At 40.9% G+C, this 19699-nt stretch overlaps 1 protein-coding gene across 9 annotated transcripts in view; it reads left to right on the top strand.

Annotated features, from left to right (window-relative positions):
• The window catches only part of gbf1 (golgi brefeldin A resistant guanine nucleotide exchange factor 1), a 237543-nt gene that overhangs the window by 18703 nt on the left and 199141 nt on the right, over positions 1 to 19699 (top strand). For 4 of the 9 annotated variants that reach the window (XM_038782817.1, XM_038782820.1, XM_038782818.1 and 1 more), the window contains exons 3-4: positions 3977 to 4018; positions 7074 to 7140. In XM_038782817.1, coding sequence (XP_038638745.1) covers positions 3977 to 4018; positions 7074 to 7140 — 109 coding nt within the window. Of the gene's footprint in view, positions 1 to 3976; positions 4080 to 7073; positions 7141 to 19699 lie in introns of those variants that run through there. The other 5 variants (XM_038782823.1, XM_038782822.1, XM_038782824.1 and 2 more) reach the window with 2 other exon arrangements.

Raw genomic sequence — 19699 nt, forward strand, 5'->3', positions numbered from 1 at the left:
CAAAAAAAACCAATTAAATCTGTGCCCCTATCCCAAAGAAACCCTTTGGAGATGGATGAGAAGGGGAATTCATGTTATTAAAGAAGCATATCACTTTGCTTCACAAATTTAAATGGCAAATTGCTACATTACTGTCAGAAACAGGAGGTTTTTATATTGGTAGAACAGCTACAATTTTGTCCTCTGAATTTCTTGTTTAAAAATCTGACTGGAAAATGTACCCGAGTGAACCTTTGGAGATAAAAATGTTCCTGATTTGAGTTGGGACTTTTTAATGTTAAATTTCCACTTTCCATACTTTTATATTGTTGCTTGTAACCATTGTAATCTTCAACTATTGTGTTCATCTCCTTGAGAACTCATTTAAAGCCATCCCATATGCTTGACAGGAAGTATATGTCATTGTCTGTCCCAGATTAAGTCAAAGAATGTTTGAGATTTCCTACATCTGATAAATGCTAATGTTTGGAGACATTTGAGAATATTTCCAGAAATTCTGGCGATTATTTCAAATGCAAACTCATATTTGGTACCTTGAAGGGTGAAGTTGCACTGAAATACTCTGTTACAGAAACTGAAATGAAAAGGCAACCTTCAGACCTGACCATAACTCTCTACTACATCCATGATGTTTGTTATGAAGTATAATTAACCTATTGAGTTTCTTGGCAATTTCTTCTTTGTACGGTTTTGAATTTGCTCAGGTGTTTCAATGAAATTTCAAATCATTGTTGATTCTTTTAACCTGTTAAAATCTGACCTTTGTGCGAGTCTGAGGGGCTTGGAGGAGAAATTTGGTCTGGTAAGGGGAAACCATTTCAGGTACCTAAAGTTGCGGGACTTTGTCCGTAGACAGGTCCCATCCTTCCCACGCCTCCCGCCAATGGGGATCCAAGACAGAATAGTCTCTAGAGGGGAAGGAGGAGAGGGTAGAGTCTCTGATATTTATAAGGTGCTCATGAAGGGGGAAGGGTCCCAGACAGAGGAACTGAAACTCAAATGGGAGGAGGAGCTAGGCGGGGAAATGGAGGACGGGCTGTGGGCAGAAGCCCTGAGTAGGGTAAACTCGACTGCAACATGTGCCAGGCTTGGCCTGATTCAATTTAAGGTCGTTCACCGGGCCCACATGACGGTGGCTCGGATGAGAAAATTCTTTGGGGTAGAGGACAAGTGTGCTAGGTGCGCAGGAGGACCAGCGAACCACGTACACATGTTTTGGGCATGTCTGATGCTTAGGGGGTACTGGGAGGGATTTGCGGGGATCATGTCCCGGGTGCTAAAGACAAGGGTGGTGATGGGTCCAAGGGTGGCAATTTTTGGGGTTTCGGAGAACCCGGGAGTCCAGGGTGAGAAAGAGGCCGATGTTTTGGCCTTTGCGTCCCTGATAGCCCGGCGATGAATACTATTGGCATGGAGGGACTCAAAGCCCCCGAAGACTGAGTTGTGGCTTTCGGACATGTCGAGTTTTCTGGGGATGGAAAAAATTAAGTTCGCCTTGAGGGGATCTGTACAGGGGTTCACCCGAAGGTGGCAACCATTCATTGACTTCTTTGCGGGAGAGTGAGCGTCAGCAGGGGGGGGGTTAGAGTAGAGTAGGAGGGATAAATTGGCGGGTAGTGTCGATGGGAGAGGAGCGGGCTTGTGCAGTATGGTACGATTGAAGTAGTGATTCTACGTTGATGTTTGCACATCTTTGCCTTTTTTTGCTTTCTTTTTGTTGATGTCTGTAACTGTTTACAATGCCGAAAAATACCTCAATAAAATTGTTTATTTAAAAAAAAAAGCTGACCTTTATTCAATATCCATCTGTCCAAAAGTGATATACAAACAGAAAATGCTGGAATTACACGGTAGGTCAGGCAGCATCTATGGAGAGAAACAGGGTTAACGTTTCCTTCAGTTCAGTGACTGTTCATCAGATGATAAGCTGAATGTTCCCAGCATTTTCTATATATTTTTTAAATTTTAGAGTACCCAATTCATTTTTTCCAATTAAGGGGCAATTTAGCCACGCAAACATGGCGAGAATGCGCAAACATCCACTCGGGCAGTGACCCAGAGCCGGGATCGAACCTGGGACCTCAGCGCCGTGAGGCCGCAGTGCTACCCACTGCGCCATCGTGCTGCCCCAGCATTATCTATTTTGGTTTCAGATTTCCAGTCTCCGGAATAATTTGCTTTTGTGTTAGCCCAGCATTGCGTGAGACTATATTAAATTCAGTGAGCATATTAGTTCAATTAAGGTAATTGCTAATCCCAAGTTTAATCACTGCCCACACTGCAGGTGCAGAAAACAGAACAAGTAGGGAGCAGCAATCTCTTGGGGATGTAAAGAGCCATCAGAAATATAACTGCAAAAATGTAACTGATGTACTTATTGATATGTCAGGTGACTCAACAGTGCCCTTTAAGCTCGTTTGATGGTTAACTTGTTGGCTAAAAAGGATCAATAGTTGGGAAAACAAGAACTTTGCTCTTGACATTTTGAAGGAATTTTCTTTTTTCTTCACCCTCTTTAATTGGGCAGCAGGGTGGCATAGTGGTTAGCACTGCACCCAGGTTCAATTCCGGCTTTGGGTGACTGTGTGGTGTTTGCACTTTCTCCCCGTGTCTGTGGGTTGCCTCTGCGTGCTCCGGTTTCCCCCCCACTGTCCAAAGATGTGGAGGTGTGGTGGATTGGCCTTGCTAAATTGCCCCTTTGTGTCCAAAAGATTAGATGGTGTTACGGGGATAGGGTGTAGGCGTCAGCTTAAATAGGGTGCTGTTTCCAAGGGCCAGTGCAGACTCGATGGGCCGAATGGCCTCCTTCTGCACTGTAAATTCTATGACTTCTATTCGACAGAGGAAATCCTTTCACATAGTTAATGTTGAAATATTTCTACACACAGTCAATTTTGCATGTTGCATTTAGTCACATTTTAATCATTTTGCATAGGGTTATTATAACATACTCTTGAATTTCTTTTGCTTGATGTTGGATATTACAGTTGATAGTTTAAAAAAATTTAGTGTACCCAATTCTTTTTTTTTCCAATTAAGGGCAACCTAGCTGACCAATCCACCTACCTTGCACATCTTTGGGTTGTAGGGGTGGGACCCACGCAGACGCCGGGAGAATGTGCAAACTCCACATGGACAATGACCCGGGGCCGGGATCGAAGCCGGGTCCTCGGCGCCATGAGGCAGCCGTGCTAACTGCTGTGAGGTAGCAGTGCCTAACCACTGTGCATCCCCTCTTAGTGTTAATAGTTGCTAGACTGATGTAACTGCAGTGCGCAGCTCACTTTTCTAGTTTTTGTTTCCTGGTAAGTAACAGTTTTTAATTGCTCGTTTCACGACATTTTAAAACGTATCCCTTTCAATCGGTATTATGTTCTGATTTAAAAAAAAATCTTCGCTCCTTGTGAAGGCACTCTTTCTCTTGCTAGGCGTAGTTTTTTTTAATGATTGCCCCTCCCGAGCCATGACTAAATTTTAATACTTGTGTGTGCTGAGTGTCAATCCTGAAAATCCCAAACCTGCTCTTGCTGGGTTTCTGCACAAGAATACTTTCCAGCGAGGACCATTGAATAACAGTCAGGAACCAAAAACCTGGCTGATCTAATTTTTGCATTCATCCCTTTCCTATGGGATTGTTGCTCTGGTTGACATCAGCCAACTTGACCTGGAGTGGGGATTGAACATGGGACTTTTAAGACCGTTTTTGGAAAAGGAAATGTGAAGCTCAAGCACATAATGCTAGGTTGCATGAATGATTTGGAAATATTGGTGGTAGTTTCTAACATTTGAATCTTGAATCTCTGATTTGCAATCCAATATGTTAGACACTAGCTGAGTGAGCCTCTCGGGTTCTTTGGATGTGGCCACGTTATGAAATGAGTCAGAAGATACTACCTTTCTCAGCTGACCTGACTAGCTCTTGGTTTCTTCACTCTGTTTTTTACTGCTTTATTTTCCATTTCCTTTGCTGCTGCAGACTGCGTTACTGGGGGAGAGCAAAACAACAAGGCCGTATCAGGTATGTCATAGTTTTTACTGTGATGTATCTGCTGCGTGCTGTTAGTTGACTGTAGCATCAGGTGGGTGCTGAATGTTGTTTTGACAAATCCCTTGTATGTCATGTGCCTACAGATTTGTGCAGTGTTTGTATCATTTGTAGACCTATTTGGTGTTCCTAGACCTACTGTTATTTATTATGGGAGGTACATTCAGCTATAATTAGATTACCTTCCCTGATAGCGTGATGATAACGTGGAAGTTGTCACTGGGCAATGAGAATGAGTTTCAATGTATTTAAAAATAACACTCTGTGTGTATGCCATAACCTTGCTTTCTCTAGCCTAATAGTAAATTTGTCCCAACTGCCAATTTCCACATTTCTTTTTACAGTATTAGTATATTTTATCTTTACAAATGCAGGAGTCGACCTTTTTGTTACTGAACGTGCAATTCGGTTAATTCCAGACTTCAGCCAAGATGTTAACCCCAGAAAAAAAATCTGCCATTGAAATATTAATAATAATTAATGGAAAAGGACGAGTGTGGCCACGTTTGGAATATTGTGTCCAATTCTACCAGAAGGACATGGAGGCTTTGGAGAGAGTACATAAAAGGTTTACCAGGATGTTGCATGGTATGGAGGGCATTAGCATAGGGTATTAGCTATGAGGAGAGATTGAGTAAATTGGGATTATTCTCCTTAGAGAGACTGAGGCTGACGGACGACCTGATAGAAGTTTATAAAATCATTAGGGGTATAGATAGGGTGAACAGTTGGAGGCTTTTTCCCAGGGCGGAATTAAAAATTACAAGGGGGCACAAGTTCAAGGTGGGGGGGGGAAGAGGAGGTTCAGGGGAGATGTGCGGGGGAAGTTTTTTTTTTTTTACAGAGTGTGGTGGTGGCCTGGAATGCACTGACAAGTGAGGTGGTTAAGGCAGATACATTGCCGACCTTTAAGACTTATTTGGAAGACACATGAACAGACGGTGTATAGAAGGATACAGGTGGTTGGCCCAGGTAGGACACATGATCGGCGCAGGCTTGGAGGGCTGAAGGGCATGTTTCCGTGCTGTATTCTTTGTTTCTTTGTTAATACTTTCCAAAGGTATGTGATTGATTATGATGTACTTCAGAACTGACTCGCCTTTCACACTTGAGATCCTGATTTGAAAGTGGTTTGACAATTTAAATGATGAATCTACATTTGTGTCTCTAGGGTCTAATACTTAGAAAAATAGTAACAGGAGTGAGCCATTCACCTCTTGAGCCTTTTCCGGCATTCATTGGGATCATGATTGATCCAAATGCCTTTGCACCATTTCCCTTAATACCCTTAGCTAAGAAGAAATGATCAAATTAATAATTATTAATTGAGATAGTAAGAGTTGGAGCACAATGGTTATGATTACAATGTAGTACAGACCATGGTGACTTGGATTTCTGTGCTTGATGCACTAAAATTGTGCGTGGTTAGTTCTTCAGAATCTTGGACTACTGTCACCACTATTCACAGAGCCACGATTTAGATTTGTGCCTGATTTTTTCATATGCATGGAACCTTCAAAACACTCATGCGAGAGTCCAGAGTGTATAACAATTGCTCGTGATATAGAAATTCTGGTTTGTGATTTGTCAGTATAAGGAAACTTGTGTTAGTGGTAAATTGGTCACGAAACAACAAAGTGACATTGTGACATGGAAAGGATTCTGAAGCCTGTTTCTGGTTCTCTTTGGAGCTAAAAAAAATAGAAAGGCATTACCCCAATGAGTGTAGTTGGTGGTTTTGTATCAGAATATCTACAGTTTGGCTGCATTTGCAGTTAGATAAATCTTTGAATCTGCCATCAAAACCAAAATGAATGTCACCATATTAATGTAGCCAGCTCCAAAATGGTCTTTTAAAATGTGTGCTCGAGGAGAAAGTTTAGTTCTGACTGAGGTAGCTCACTCAGGGAACTTGGAAAAACCAATGCAACATGTTTTTTGAAAAATAACATTATTCTAGAATTTTGAATACAAAACCAGGGATGTATTTCTGAGGCTGTATAAGGCTCTGGTCAGACCTCATTTGGAGTATTGTGAGCAGTTTTGGGCCCGATATCTAAGGAAGGATGTGCTGGCCTTGGAAAGGGTCCAGAGGAGGTTCACAAGAATGATCCCTGGAATGAAGAACTGGTCATATGAGGAACGTTTGAGGACTCTGGGTCTGTACTCATTGGAGTTTAGAAGGATGAGAGGGGATCTTATTGAAACTTACAGGATACTGCGAGGCCTGGATAGAGTGGACGTGGAGAGGATGTTTCCACTTGTAGGAAAAATTAGAACCAGAGGACACCATTTCAGATTAAAGGGACGATCCTTTAAAACAGATGAGGAGGAATTTTGTCAGCCAGAGGGTGGTGAATCTGTGGGACTCTTTGCTGCAGAAGGCTGTGGAGGCCAATTCACTGGGTGTCTTTAAGACAGTGATAGGTTCTTGATTAATAAGGGGATCAGGGGTTATGAGGCGAAGACAGGAGAATGGGGATGAGAAAATCTCAGCCATGATTGAATGGCAGAGCAGACTCGATGGGCCAAATGGCCTAATTCTGCTCCTATGTCTTATGGTCTTATGGTCTTATGAAGAAGTGTCTGATTATGAGTCATCAATGGCTGTGCCTGCATTGACGGCTTGAAAATAGGGGCAGAAAATCTTGCTCTAAACTGAACATGGTAATGGACTTAATTTCTTTGTGGCAGCAAGCTTAAAATCTGCTGGTGTCCGTGCAGTTTGTGTGGTTTTCAATCTTGGAATGCGTTGCGTTTGGTTCATGGTCAGACTTCCCAGTTTGAAAACTCATTAGCTGATTAGGTATCAATCAAACATCTGTTATAGTAGCGCTTATAACTGCACATTGCTTCATAATCTTCCCAATTCCTTTGTGGGCAATGTGCTAGACATAAGTAGACATTTCGGGTTCGAAAAAGCACATTGCTCCCTTTGATCTTTGTGTCTCCTGGGTAACAAATATTCCTGCTAACAGAGTAATTGTTTATAATCTAAATTTTCATACTTCATATATATTTTTTTCAGGATGAAGAGCAAGATCTACTTCTAAATAGTTTCAACCAACTCAAGGAAGTGCTGAACAATATAACAGGTACAAGTTTAGAAATATTAAACCGACCAAATTATACATCAAGCATCTGAAAAGTGACTCTAATCAAACTTTACGTATTGACTTATAGCATAAACCTTTGTGTCGGAATATCTTTTAAATTCTGTAGATAATGTAGTTGTAAAAATAAAACTTTAAAGAGTTCCCTTTACAGCTCATGACATTTTTTAAAAATGTGCCATTGAAATAGCAAGTTAGTGAAGTTAATATTCTCCTGAAGGTTAGTCTTTTTAAGGTTCGTAAAATGTATTCGGGTAAATTCTTCTAATCCTGTGAGCTGCATTGTAATAAATTTCAACTTGGTTTGAAATGCCTTTTATTCTTTCTGTGCTGAGATTCAGAACTGAAATATTTGATCAGGTGTGGTGGAAATAACCATTGTGAAGTGGTGTTCTTTAGGTTTGTCAATATTATCTCTGTTTCCCATTTTATGGGTTTCAGAGTTTATTTATAATTTTCAGATTCCCTCAGGAAGTGATAATATGGTCTGTTCATTATTTAACCAAAAATTGTAATGAAGTGAGCGAGGCAGTGTAAATGTTAAGCAGTGTTCCAGTGGTGCACAGTTTGCTCCTGTGTGTTGCCTGCTGGTATCTCTGTGCAAAGTGCTGCCTGTAATCCCTAACCCACCTGCACAGCGCTGTGCTTCAGTGCTGCAAATCACAGAGGAGATGCTTACTGTAGCATAGAACACATTTAATAAACTTTTATAATGTTTATGCTGCATAAACAAACTTGGGTTTAAAAATAGATGTACGTTGCTTCGATAACACTTGGATTCATTGTAAGGTTTTAAGATTATTATGGTTCAGGAGGTATTACTGTTCAGCGCAATATACAATGCTGCATCTGTTGGCATGTAAGTCAACTTTTGAAGCTTTAAAATCCCTCCAAAAATGGGGATCAACTTGTGTGGTGCATATAAATGTGAAATAACCAGTGTGGGTAGGCAACATTTTGAAATGTCATCAGCTTTTGGCACAGAGCGGGCATCTCTTTAACTCCCGTGTACCTTTGTAACACAGTCTGTGTTGCCTGCTTAATTCCTTACGCCCAGTTATAAGTACTGTTAAGTAAAGCATGCATTTGTAGAACAGTTGACTCCTCATGCGAGTACAGCATGTGATGGCTGAAAAAGGGTTCAACTGGTATGCTGAGTATTTGCAAAAACACGACTTCTGGAGTTGGAAAAATGAGGCTATCTTGTATGCAGGGTCGAATTGCATGCCATGATTTATGGTAGCTATCAAATACCAGGAAGTAATGTGTATGCACCAGCCATACTGGTTGCAGGATATTGTTTGTGCCTTTTTCCTGTTGACATGCAGATAAAACTCATCAAAGCCCTGATTTTACTTTTGTCATTTCATCTTTGTGTAATTGCTTCAGGTGATGTTCAGGTACAAGGGTGTTTTTCACCATTAACAGCCATTTCTATTGTATCTTTTCAAAGTATTATGTGATCCTTTCCATGTGTCCTTACCGAGTTTATCTCCACGAGTGACGATTTGGAATAAACCTGTAACTACATAGGTTGGTGGTAACCCACTTGAGAGCGATCAGTTTCATTCAGAATAATATCTTTATTGATAGCAATAAAGACAGCATCTGCCAAGTGGCAGACAAACTCACTAAACCTTTATTTCATTGTCTGTCTTTCCTCCTTTAAGATGTTCCTTATCACCTACCTTTGGTCATCTATTGTAATCATAGAATCATAGTGCAGAAGGAGGCCGTTCGGCCTATCGAGTCTGCACCAGCCCTTGGAAACAGCGCCCTGCTTAAACCCATACTTCCACCCTATCCCCATAACCCAGTGACCCCACCCAACCTTTGAACACTAAGGGCAATTTATCATGGCCAATCCACCTAACATGCACAACTGGAGCTCCTGGCGCCCGAGGACGGTTTACTCTCTTAAAGTCACCATACGTATGCAAGTGGTTGTTCTGATCCATGTGCCCCTCCTCCACAAATGTCTGGTTTAACATTCATAATCATTCATAATACATTGCCTATTTTGGGCTTTTTACTGATCATTTTGAATCTTTAAAAATTCATTATATGCTGGCTAGGCCAGTATTTATTGCTCATCCCTAGCTGCTCTTCACAAGGTTGGGTTTGAGCTACCGCCTTGAACCGTTGTAGTCCGTGATTGCGGTCTGGTTGCATAGTTCACATTACTTGCTCAGCGCCCTGATTTCAGTATTACTTATAAACTTGCTAATTTGTTTATGATATTCCCATCTAAATGGCGAATACATAACAAAGATTCTTGGATTGTCCTTTGGTGTTCTTCAGCTTCTACCGCAAAAACCCTGCTGAAGAAGATTACTTGGCTCTAACAGCTGATACTTTGTGGCAAACTATACATTGGTTGAGATTTCCTTTAAATGTGGATTTCTGTAACCAAATGGATAAGATCGTGTTAGATAGGACTTTATGTGACATTGGTCTATTTTCCTGCGTTGCACTGTCAAGGATGTGCCTTTTCTTTGTACTAAGTAAGTTCCCCAGGCCGTTACGCAGTAGCAGGGCATTGCAATGGATTCCTTTTATTCACAAACATATTTTACAACCCATAATCTTAACTCTATTTGCATTCAAGATTTTCCTCATCTTTGCTAACCAATTTGTGGATTGCCAGAATGTCTTTTATGGCCAAGTCCCTTGATGTTGAGCAACTAGAAAATCTTCAATTCGATTACAAGAGAAAGAGAACTCAATTCATATTGTGCCTTTCAGGGCATTCCAAAGCATTTTACAATGAATGAAGTAGTTTTGAAGTGTTACAAATGAAAGAAATGAAATGAATACTGGACAATCTGATTTAGTAATGTAGGTTCTTGGATATATACTGACCAGAGCATGAGGAAAGTTCCTCTTTCAATGCGAATATTGGATTGTCCACCTGAGAGGGTAAGTGGAGTCCCAGTTTAACATAATATTTGAAATAAGGCACCTCAGAAAATACAACACTCTTTCAGTACCACACTGATTTTGTCCTGGATTATATGCTTGAGTGCATGGAATGAGGCTTGAACAGACAACCTTCTAACTCTGGGACGATGTTCTAATCCGGGTGGCAAGGTAATGAAATATAAAACTGGAGTCCAACCATTTCAGTCTTTTTAAGCTTCTATTTACAGAGGCGCATGCTACAAACACACACTTGTGAACTCGAGGACATTGCAGTTTCAGTCTGCTCCAATATGTTCTTCTGTAACTTCTTAAATATTCAACTATACAATTAACTAGGAGAGTACTATTCCTGAGCCAATAGGATGACATCCATTTATAAGAAAGAGAGAGCTTCAAAGCAATCCTGGATATATAATATAATAATTATGTGTCACATGTTGGAAAATTGCATTCAAGAGAATGAGGAAATCTGGCACACTGACACCATGAGACATAGGTACATTCACTTAAAAAAATGATACTGCTTCAGATCATAGTGGATAAAGTCACTATCATGTGATCAACCAAAGGCAGCTCTCTCTCCGATCTTCCATTTTAATATGGTCTGGAAATATCTTAATTTTTCTCCTCGGTCTTTTTCCTTCCATATGTTCTTATGATAGCTTCTTCCACATCCCATCCTGTTTCAGCACATGTCAAAACAAATTAAATTGCCCTTTTCTGACCACAACAATTAAACTGTACTTCTTGTATAATCTCCTAGACTACCTCAGTTTCCTTATCCGCTTGCTCAAGCGCCTCCAAATCCTCATCTCAAAATTCTCTTGAAGTCTGACCTCTTATCCCATCAATATTTCAATACTGTATGGATGAAACTCCATATCAGCTCTTCACTTGTCTTCAATTCTCTATTCAGTTGTGCACTCAATATACTTTTCCTTCTAATGAGTGCAACTTTTTCCGTTGTAATCCAACTCTCCTTGGCAGATCTGCTATCTCCAATCAGTACACTGGCCAGATATTCACCCAGGTCTAACTGTTTCCTGTTCACTCTTTCATCTGTATTTCTGGAACCTGCTTAACTATGTTCCTACCCACATGGATCTTCATTCCATAACCCACTGCTGTGAGTTATCTACCACCAATTGTAATCCATTCAGGGTACGGTATTTTCTACCAAGGCTTTATCATACTGCAGTTTGACGGTTTTCGCATGATAAAGATAGGCTTAGCGGAATATGATATGAAGTTATTGAATGGATGCCTGTTTCTCGCTAGTCTACATGCATTACAAACTTAGGGCTGCACCAAACTGGCCTGCGAACCAATCTTGAGCCATGGGACTTGTGTGAGTGGAGGTGATGAGAGGTTGCCTGGGATCGTTGCAGCATCAGCCAACCTCATAGGTTCCCCTGGTTCAGTTGTCTTTTCTAGAGTCTAAGTGATTGTTCCCGTTGCTTCCAGTAGAGCCACTTGAAGGTTTCCGGTTAATTACAATATGGAGTTGTCTGGTAAGGAGAGGGTGAGAAAGTCCGGTTCCGTCAGCAGGACAGAATATCTTTTAAAACCCCTCGAAAAATAATTTTGATAAGTCTATCTTTATCCATTGAAATGTGGGATACTTTTTATTAGAATTTTTTTTTAACCCGCTAACGTCACACATCATTCCCTCCTTCTGCGCCACCTCTCCCGTACTTAAAAATGTAGGCATGGCTCAGCGGGGGTAGAAGGATTATAGGTTTACGTAAACTAACTGAAACAACTAGGAAGCATACATGATTTAATTTGGTGCATTTTGGGTTTTCATTATGCTAATGATGGTATCACATAGAGTTAAAACTCCACATCTTGCTGGTAAAGGGGAGGCGCAGTGGTTAGCATTGCTACGTCACGGCGCTGAGGACCCGGGTTCAATCTGGGCCCCGGGTCACTGTCTGTGTGGAGTTTGCAAATTCTCCCTGTGTCTGCGTGGGTCTCACCCCCGCAACGCCAAGATGTACAGGGTAGGTGAATTGGCCACGCTAAATTGCCCCTTAATTGGGGGAAAAAAAATAATTGGGTACTCTAAATTTAAAAAAAATCTTGCTGGTGCACAATAAAGACTGTTATGCTGCTGATTAATAAAAACAGTATAGTCAGTGGGAGAATACAAGTGATTGCTTTCTGCCTCCTGTCAAAAGCTTTGTACCACACAGCACAGCTGGGTCCAGAGGGAAGACATTAGATGGACAAGCACTTGTGGCTGCAACATAGCTAGAATCCTACAATGGACTTCTATTCGATACCAAACTCCTGTTAGTGCTTGGTTGTTCTGAAGAATTGCCGCATGTGCAGAACTCCAAATTGATTCTCTTTTGTCTTGTGCTTCTGTTACAATTGCTATCACTTGCTTGGCGCCGAGAATGTTTGTTTCCAACATTGAAGTGTTGTTACTGGGGGCAGAATATCTTTTTTTCCCCCCCTGGTTACACATTGTTACAATCAGTATTCACTCTTCAAAGCCAGGCCATGCACCAGGTGCTGATGGAAAACAAAACACAAGTGCTTGACAGACTTGAATTGGTTCAAGTCATTATCTACTTTTTAAACTGTAATATCCCTCACACACGTGCCTTGGGTCCTCTGTGGAGACAAAGTGCACTCCACTAAATCTGATGTGTTGATATGCCAATGTTGTCTGGAGTGTTCTCAGGACCATAATGTCTTCATTAAAATTTTAAAAACAATTTCAGCAAATAGCTGCTTAGAACGATGAAGCATTCTGACACCAAAATGAGTTTTGAGTTGTTTACAAGATATTTTGAGTACTCCGATTTAAATTTTCAGTAAATAAAAGAGAAATGATGTTGGAGCATGTCAAACTATATTAAAGTGTGTTCCAGTGAATTTCTCTGCAGCTCCATCAAAACCAGTAAAAGGAAGATACTCCCAAGGATCAGTGACTGGGAATTCACTTGAGTTTTAATTAATGCCTCCAGTTTTAACTCGTCAGTTGCATTGTGGTCACAAACACATTAAACTTTGGCAGCAGACTATTTTTTTTAAATTTTAAGATTTTTTTCCCAATAAATTTAGAGTACCCAATTATTTTTTTCCTTCAATTTTTATTCTCACTTCCTCCAATATCCTTGGATGCATCTCATTGGTGTTGGTGCCTTGTCAACTTTAAGCACTCATAGCCTATCCAACATGTCCTCCTTATGTATTTTGAACCCTTCTTGTGACAGAGCTTTATCATTCTTGGTTTTGATTTGATTTGATTTATTGTCACATGTACCAAAGTGCTTTTCTGCGGCCAAGGGGACGTTCACAGTACGTACATAGTAGACAAAAAAGAATAATCGACGAGTACATTGACAAATGGTACATCGACAAACAGTGATTGGTTACAGTGCAGAACAAGGGGCCAAACAAAGCAAATACATGAGGAAGAGCAGCATAGGGCTTCGTGAATAGTTTTCCGACAGGGAACAGATTAGTCCGAGGGGGAGGCGTTGAGGAGTCTTGTAGCTGTGGGGAAAAAGCTGTTCCTATGTCTTTGATGTGCGGGTCTACAGACCTCTGTACCTTCTGCCTGATGGAAGGGTCTGGAAGAAGGCAAAGCCTGGTAAAGACTGATGCAAAGTATTAATTTCATACTTCAGCCATGCCCCCCGCCTTCATGTGTAAATTGCCTTTGATCACTCTCTTGAATGCTCCCCACTGACAGTTGATCTACATGGTCTACCTCAATCCCAAGAACCCGGTCCAACAGTGCATCCTTTTTAGTTAGACTGGATACGTACTGCTGTATAAAACGCTTCTGAATGCAATCTAGGAACATTTGCCCATCTCCGCTCATTACAATACCACTGTCCCAGTCTACATTTGGGTAATTGAAGTCCCCCAATATAACTATCTATATTGTTTGCATCTCTCTGTAACTTCTTTGCATGATTTGTTCCTCTACATCCTTCCCACTAGTTGGTGTCTGTAGACTACACCGAGCAATGTAATTTCACTATTTTTGTTCCTTAGCTTGAGCCAAATAGATTCCTTCCTTGACATCTTCTTTCTCTCGCACTGAAATTCTCTCCTTAATACCGCTACCCCTCTTCCTTTCCTTCCTTCCCTGTTTTTTTTCTGAACCAGGAAGATCTAACACCCAGTGCTGCCCTTCCTTGAGCTAGGTCTCTGCTATCGATACAATAACATATTTCTACATGGCAATCAGCACCTGATTACCAATCTATTACAGACAATGTCTGTCTGCTTCACCTTTGGTAAGGACTGTCACGCTAGAATTGAACCCATCACCACTCTAAACTACACAGCAAAGTAACATGGTGTTTACATCTTGGATTTTTTTGAGGTAAATGGTTGCCATATATATGGATTGGACATGATGGTCATGATTAACATATTTTGTAGCTATGCAAAATTAGAAATAAAAATTATTTTGTGAGCTTTGCCCATTGGTGTTCATTCAGAAGCACATATGGTATCTGTTCCAACAAAGATTTGGGAATTACTACAAATTGGAAGTGCAGTTTTTGGTAACCTTGGTTGTGAACTGTAAAATAGCTAAGTAGAACAGCGTAAAATCTCTTTGCTGATTCTCCGGGCAAATTTGGGAAGCGTAATGGTATTGTCACTGGGCAAGTAATCCAGAGACCCAATGCTCTGGCAACCTGGATTTGACTCCCACAACAAAAATCTGGAATCAAAAGTCTAATGATGACCATGAAACCATTGTCGATTGCGGGGGAAAAATCCCCCCATCTGATTCACTGATGTCCTTTTAGGGAAGAGAAATCTGTCATCCCTACCAGGTCTGGCCTACTCCAGATGCCCGCAGCATTGTGGTTGACACTTAACTGCTATCTGAAATTGCCCAGCAAGCCACTCAGTTCAAGGGCAGTTAGAGTTGGGCAACAAATGCTGGTCCACCCAGTGTCACTCACATCCCCAGAACGAATAAATAAATTCAAAAAATCAACATCTTAATTGCAGCCGATGTGAACAATCAATATCACGCTTGGCAGAAGCCTTTTTTCCCCAAGTCGCTTGAAACTTTTTACTTGGTGATTGGGTTTATCATTTTTCTAAATGCAATTACTCCAGAGACAGGACGCATTAACTTAAACTGTTCGGATTGTTACAGTTAAATAATACCAGTTCATTTCCTTAGTACACAGTTCTCTATATCTTTTTTAACAAATGATTGACAGGAACATGTGTGTATTGTACAGCTGGAAGTATATCATCTGCAAATTCGGTTGGGTAAATATAGTAGACAGTCTGTCGAGTTGAGAGATGGATTGTTCTGGGAAAGGAAGTGCTGTCTATATTCTGAAAATAATTTCCTGCACTTCTGGGACTATATATTTTTTTTAAACAAAGGCAATACAGTGAGGGAATTGGCAAGTCTGTGTGCAATTGAGGAAATGCTTGCGATTGTCTTTTTGGGGGAGGGGGAGAAATCATTCAAGTTGGAAGCTAACTGGGTCATTCCCCAATGGCAGAGGTTTCTTTAGGTGTGTCTTGCTTTTCCAGAAATTTGCAAAGTAGCTGACAAAATTTTTCTTATATAAATGTGTTCTTCAGCCAGCGGGCAGAATTTTCCTGATGTAATTTCAATGTTTCTTTTTCGTAACAATTCTCTCGGACGATAGGTAGACATTGCCTTTGCTTGTGAGATGCGCTTTTTAAAAAAAAAATCATTTTCTTGTTGTAAAGGTCAGTGTTTGATAGCTTTGTGGAAGAACAGAGCTGCTAAATCCCCTCATTTTTATTCATACAAATACAAGCATTTAGTGAATCCCAGACAACCACAAGGCTCAGTGGCAGGTTGTATTTTGAGTGACAGCTGCAACAGGCTCCCCTTTCCCCCTCCACCACGGTCTGAATTGAATTTATAGGCACGTTTCCCTGTGAAGGAAAATGGAGTTAATAGTTCTCTCGGTCAGTTTTTCTGGTTTTAGTTAGTAATTTTAACCTCAACATTTCTGACAATCTTGTTTGTCATCATTTTAAGTCTGACTGCACAACCAAACTCCATATTTGCAAAAGAATGTTCAAGGGCACATAATGTGACATTATCGGGAATGAAGTCAGCAGCCAGGTTAGCAATGACAGGATGTTTTATTTGATTTGGACAGGAGCCTATATTCACGCCTTCTTCCCCAGTATTGCCATATAAGATTTAAAACCATGTGGAGCTTTCCAGGACACTGCCTGAACCTTTATTTCCTGAAATAATAACCCAGCTTGTGAAAAAACTACTTCTCTGAGAAGTGCCAAGTGTAAATACACTTCTATTAGCAGTGAAAATGCATCAGTTTGCATCCTTTCTTAAAAATAAATTCAGAATACCCAATTCATTTTTTTTCCAATTAAGGGGCAATTTAGCACGGCCAATCCACCTACCTTGCACATGTTTGGGTTGTGGGAGTGAGACCCCCACAGACATGGGGCGAACGTGCAAACTCCAGACAGACAGTGACCGGGATCGAACCCAGGTCCTCAGCGCTGTGAGGCAGCCGTGCTAGCCACTGTGCTGCCGTGCCGCCGACATCAGTTTGCACCCTGAATGCTAATATTCTGGCTACTACCAGTAGTCACTTTGATTCACGAAATGAAGTGTGGTAACCGAGAAGCTATTCTAACGTACACAATAGTACAGATTATTTAACAATAAGTCTTCCTTATTGATTTCATCAACTCTGTAATCAGGATCACAATGTTGGTTTTGATCGCTTTTCTTCTCTGATATTCGCTATGCCACTAGGTGAGCCACCAACATGGGGTCAGATACTTCTCAGCAGGAATGAGAATGATGAGAGAGTCACAGTTCCTGATTCCAACAACTTGCAATGATCATATCATTGGTTTTGCTCATTTCTAAAAACTATCAGAATTTTCATGGCTATAAGAGTCCTTCCTGTTTATTTCCTTTGTTCCCATTCCTTTTAGGCTATTTTCTTTTCTGATCCGTGGACCCAAAATCAGAATGTGCCTTTAAGCAGAAGACTCGAGGTTGAAGCAGTTTGCTTGTCAGGACACTTTGTCCCCAGGTATTGTTCATGGAGAGGAGAAGCCAGACTCCTCGGCACCGAGTGGATCTTGGCCTGACAGCGGTCAGTGATTGGTTCCTGCGTGATGCTTTCTGAGAGAACTGGGCATAAGAGTTTAAACCTTGGAAGTGGAAAGAACTCTCTCTTTCTCCTTGCTCAAGTGAAATCATCATAGAATCATGAAATCCCTCCAGTGCAGAAGGAGGCCATTTGACCCATCGAGACTGCACCAATCCTTCCCAAATCCCCCCTATCCCCATAACCCCATAACCTGCACATCCCTAGACATACGGTGGCAATTTATCATGGTCAATCTACCTAACACTCACATCTTTGGACTGTGGGAGGAAACCGGAGGAAACCCACGCTGACACGGGAAGAACGTACAAACTCCACACAATCACCCGAGGTTGGAATAGAACCCGGGTCTCTGGCACGGTGAGGCAGCAGTGCTAACCACTATGCCACCATGCCGCCTCAAAGAAATGCTTTATTCTGAAAGTGATGACGTCGGCAAATCCATTGCTGTGAACCTGGAATGACGGTGAGTCGGTAGCGAAGGTAGACAACTGTGCCAGAATAAACCATCTCCAGCTTAGAAGGAAGATGTATCAAAACAAAAGCATGAACGGCAGATGGCCAGAAACTGGAAGGCATCTCAGTGCATCGAAGATCTCTCTCCTTTTATTTTTATTAATTTATTTCCCTTTCCACCACCCTTTCCCGTGTGTGTGTGTGTCCCTTTAATTATAATATTGTACATAATAAAAGTTTACATGTATTAAAGTTACAAACCTGGTGACTAGTTTATTGGGGCTCAACCAAGGACTTTGAGTATTTTAAATAAAATCTAATTTCACCTGTGTAGCGACTCCGGGCCATGTGGGGCTGGAATTGACCGTGCACCAGCCCAGGGTGTTGTGGCACTACTGACATCTGTTGAGCTTAAACAGCTATTCTGCCTGGCTTGAATTGAAGTTGAAAAACAGAGGATCAATATTTTTCTTTTAAACATAGAATCAATATTGATGTTTTGGGAAATTCTAGAAGTCAATCAAGTCGAAATTTCTGACTTTAGAAATTAAAGTATTTTAGAATAATTTTATTGTTAAATTTAATGGTTTCCCCAAAACCTCTCTACTCTCCCTGTTTAAGACCTTCCTTAAAATCTATCTCTTTTGAAAAGCTTTCAGTTGTCTGCATAACTCCTTTGGCTTGCTGTTGTTCTTTTTTGTCTAATTACTTGGGACTTGGGGTGTTGTATTATATTGGGATGCTATGCAAGCTGTTGTTATGCATTACATTAGGATATGTTGGCGCCGAGGACCTGGGTTCGATCCCGGCCCCGGGTCACTGCCTGTGTAGAGTTCGCACATTCTCCGTGTCTGCGTGGGTCTCGCCCCCACAACCCAAAGACGTGCAGGGTAGGTGGATTTTCCACGCTAAATTGCCCCTTAATTTGGGAAAAAAAGAATTGGATACTCTAAATTTAAAAAAGTTTAGGATATGTTGCACATGCAAAATGAAGGATTTGAGTAATTTCCAGCAACTGGTTATTTTTAAAATCAGTGTTTTGCCTGCACACCTCATCACGATGGCCAACCTAAAACCTTTCTAAAATTAACAATTAATCCAACGATAACTAGATTCTCTCAGCCTGCTGCTGAAGTTGTACTTGAGGCTGTAAATCTGAGCAGTTAACGGCGTTTTAAATGAGGACTGACAGCTTGGCTTAGGCATGGTGTGAGGAAAGATGCAACTGTTGTTTTTTTAAAAGCATGGTTCAGTTTAACGTGTTGAATAATTTAAGTATCCCAGCAGGAGGTAATTAATCACTTGGGTCTGTAACTCGGTGACAGAAGCATTGTGTAAGACATTTACGGAAGACCTCATGAACTTCAGAGGCACTACTCGTTATGATGGTCATTTAATTCCAACGAGTAATGTTTCTCCGTTGTTTCCTGGTTTTTAATTACCAACTATTTAATTTTAAAGTTGGAGCTTTTAATTAATTGTATTGGCGAGTAATGGGGAGTAACAAATAGGTTGGGTGAAACACTTGTCCTTCAGATTTCCTATTTGTATACCAATTTGAATCCTCAAATCTTCATATCAGTTTGAAATCTATAGTATAATGCAGATTACCACCAATATTTATTGTTTGGCATTATTGGAGACGGTTGGAGTACAGACATTTTTTTTGTAGTTCTTTTCTAGTTTTCGAAAGATAATATCCAATTTAGACAGTAAGTGGTTGAACAGAGATGAAGATGGTTCTGTTATAATTGATGGTCAACAGAGATGGTGGTGGATACTCATTACGGCAGTGTGAAATGAGTTTGAAAGCACAATGAGAATACAACAATCATTTGTATTCATGCAGTGCCATTAATATAAGGCACTTTACGGAGGCAATTATCAAACAAAATTTGTCAAATAGGCAAATGGGGAGCTGCGAGGACAGATGTCCAAAGCATGGGCCAGAAGGTAGGTTTCAAAGAGCTTCAGAAAGGGAGGGGCAGATGCAGAGAGAGGTTTAGGGAGGAAATTCCAGAGTTTCAGGC

Source organism: Scyliorhinus canicula, chromosome 22 (genome assembly GCF_902713615.1).
Source record: "Scyliorhinus canicula chromosome 22, sScyCan1.1, whole genome shotgun sequence".
NCBI lineage: Eukaryota > Metazoa > Chordata > Chondrichthyes > Carcharhiniformes > Scyliorhinidae > Scyliorhinus > Scyliorhinus canicula.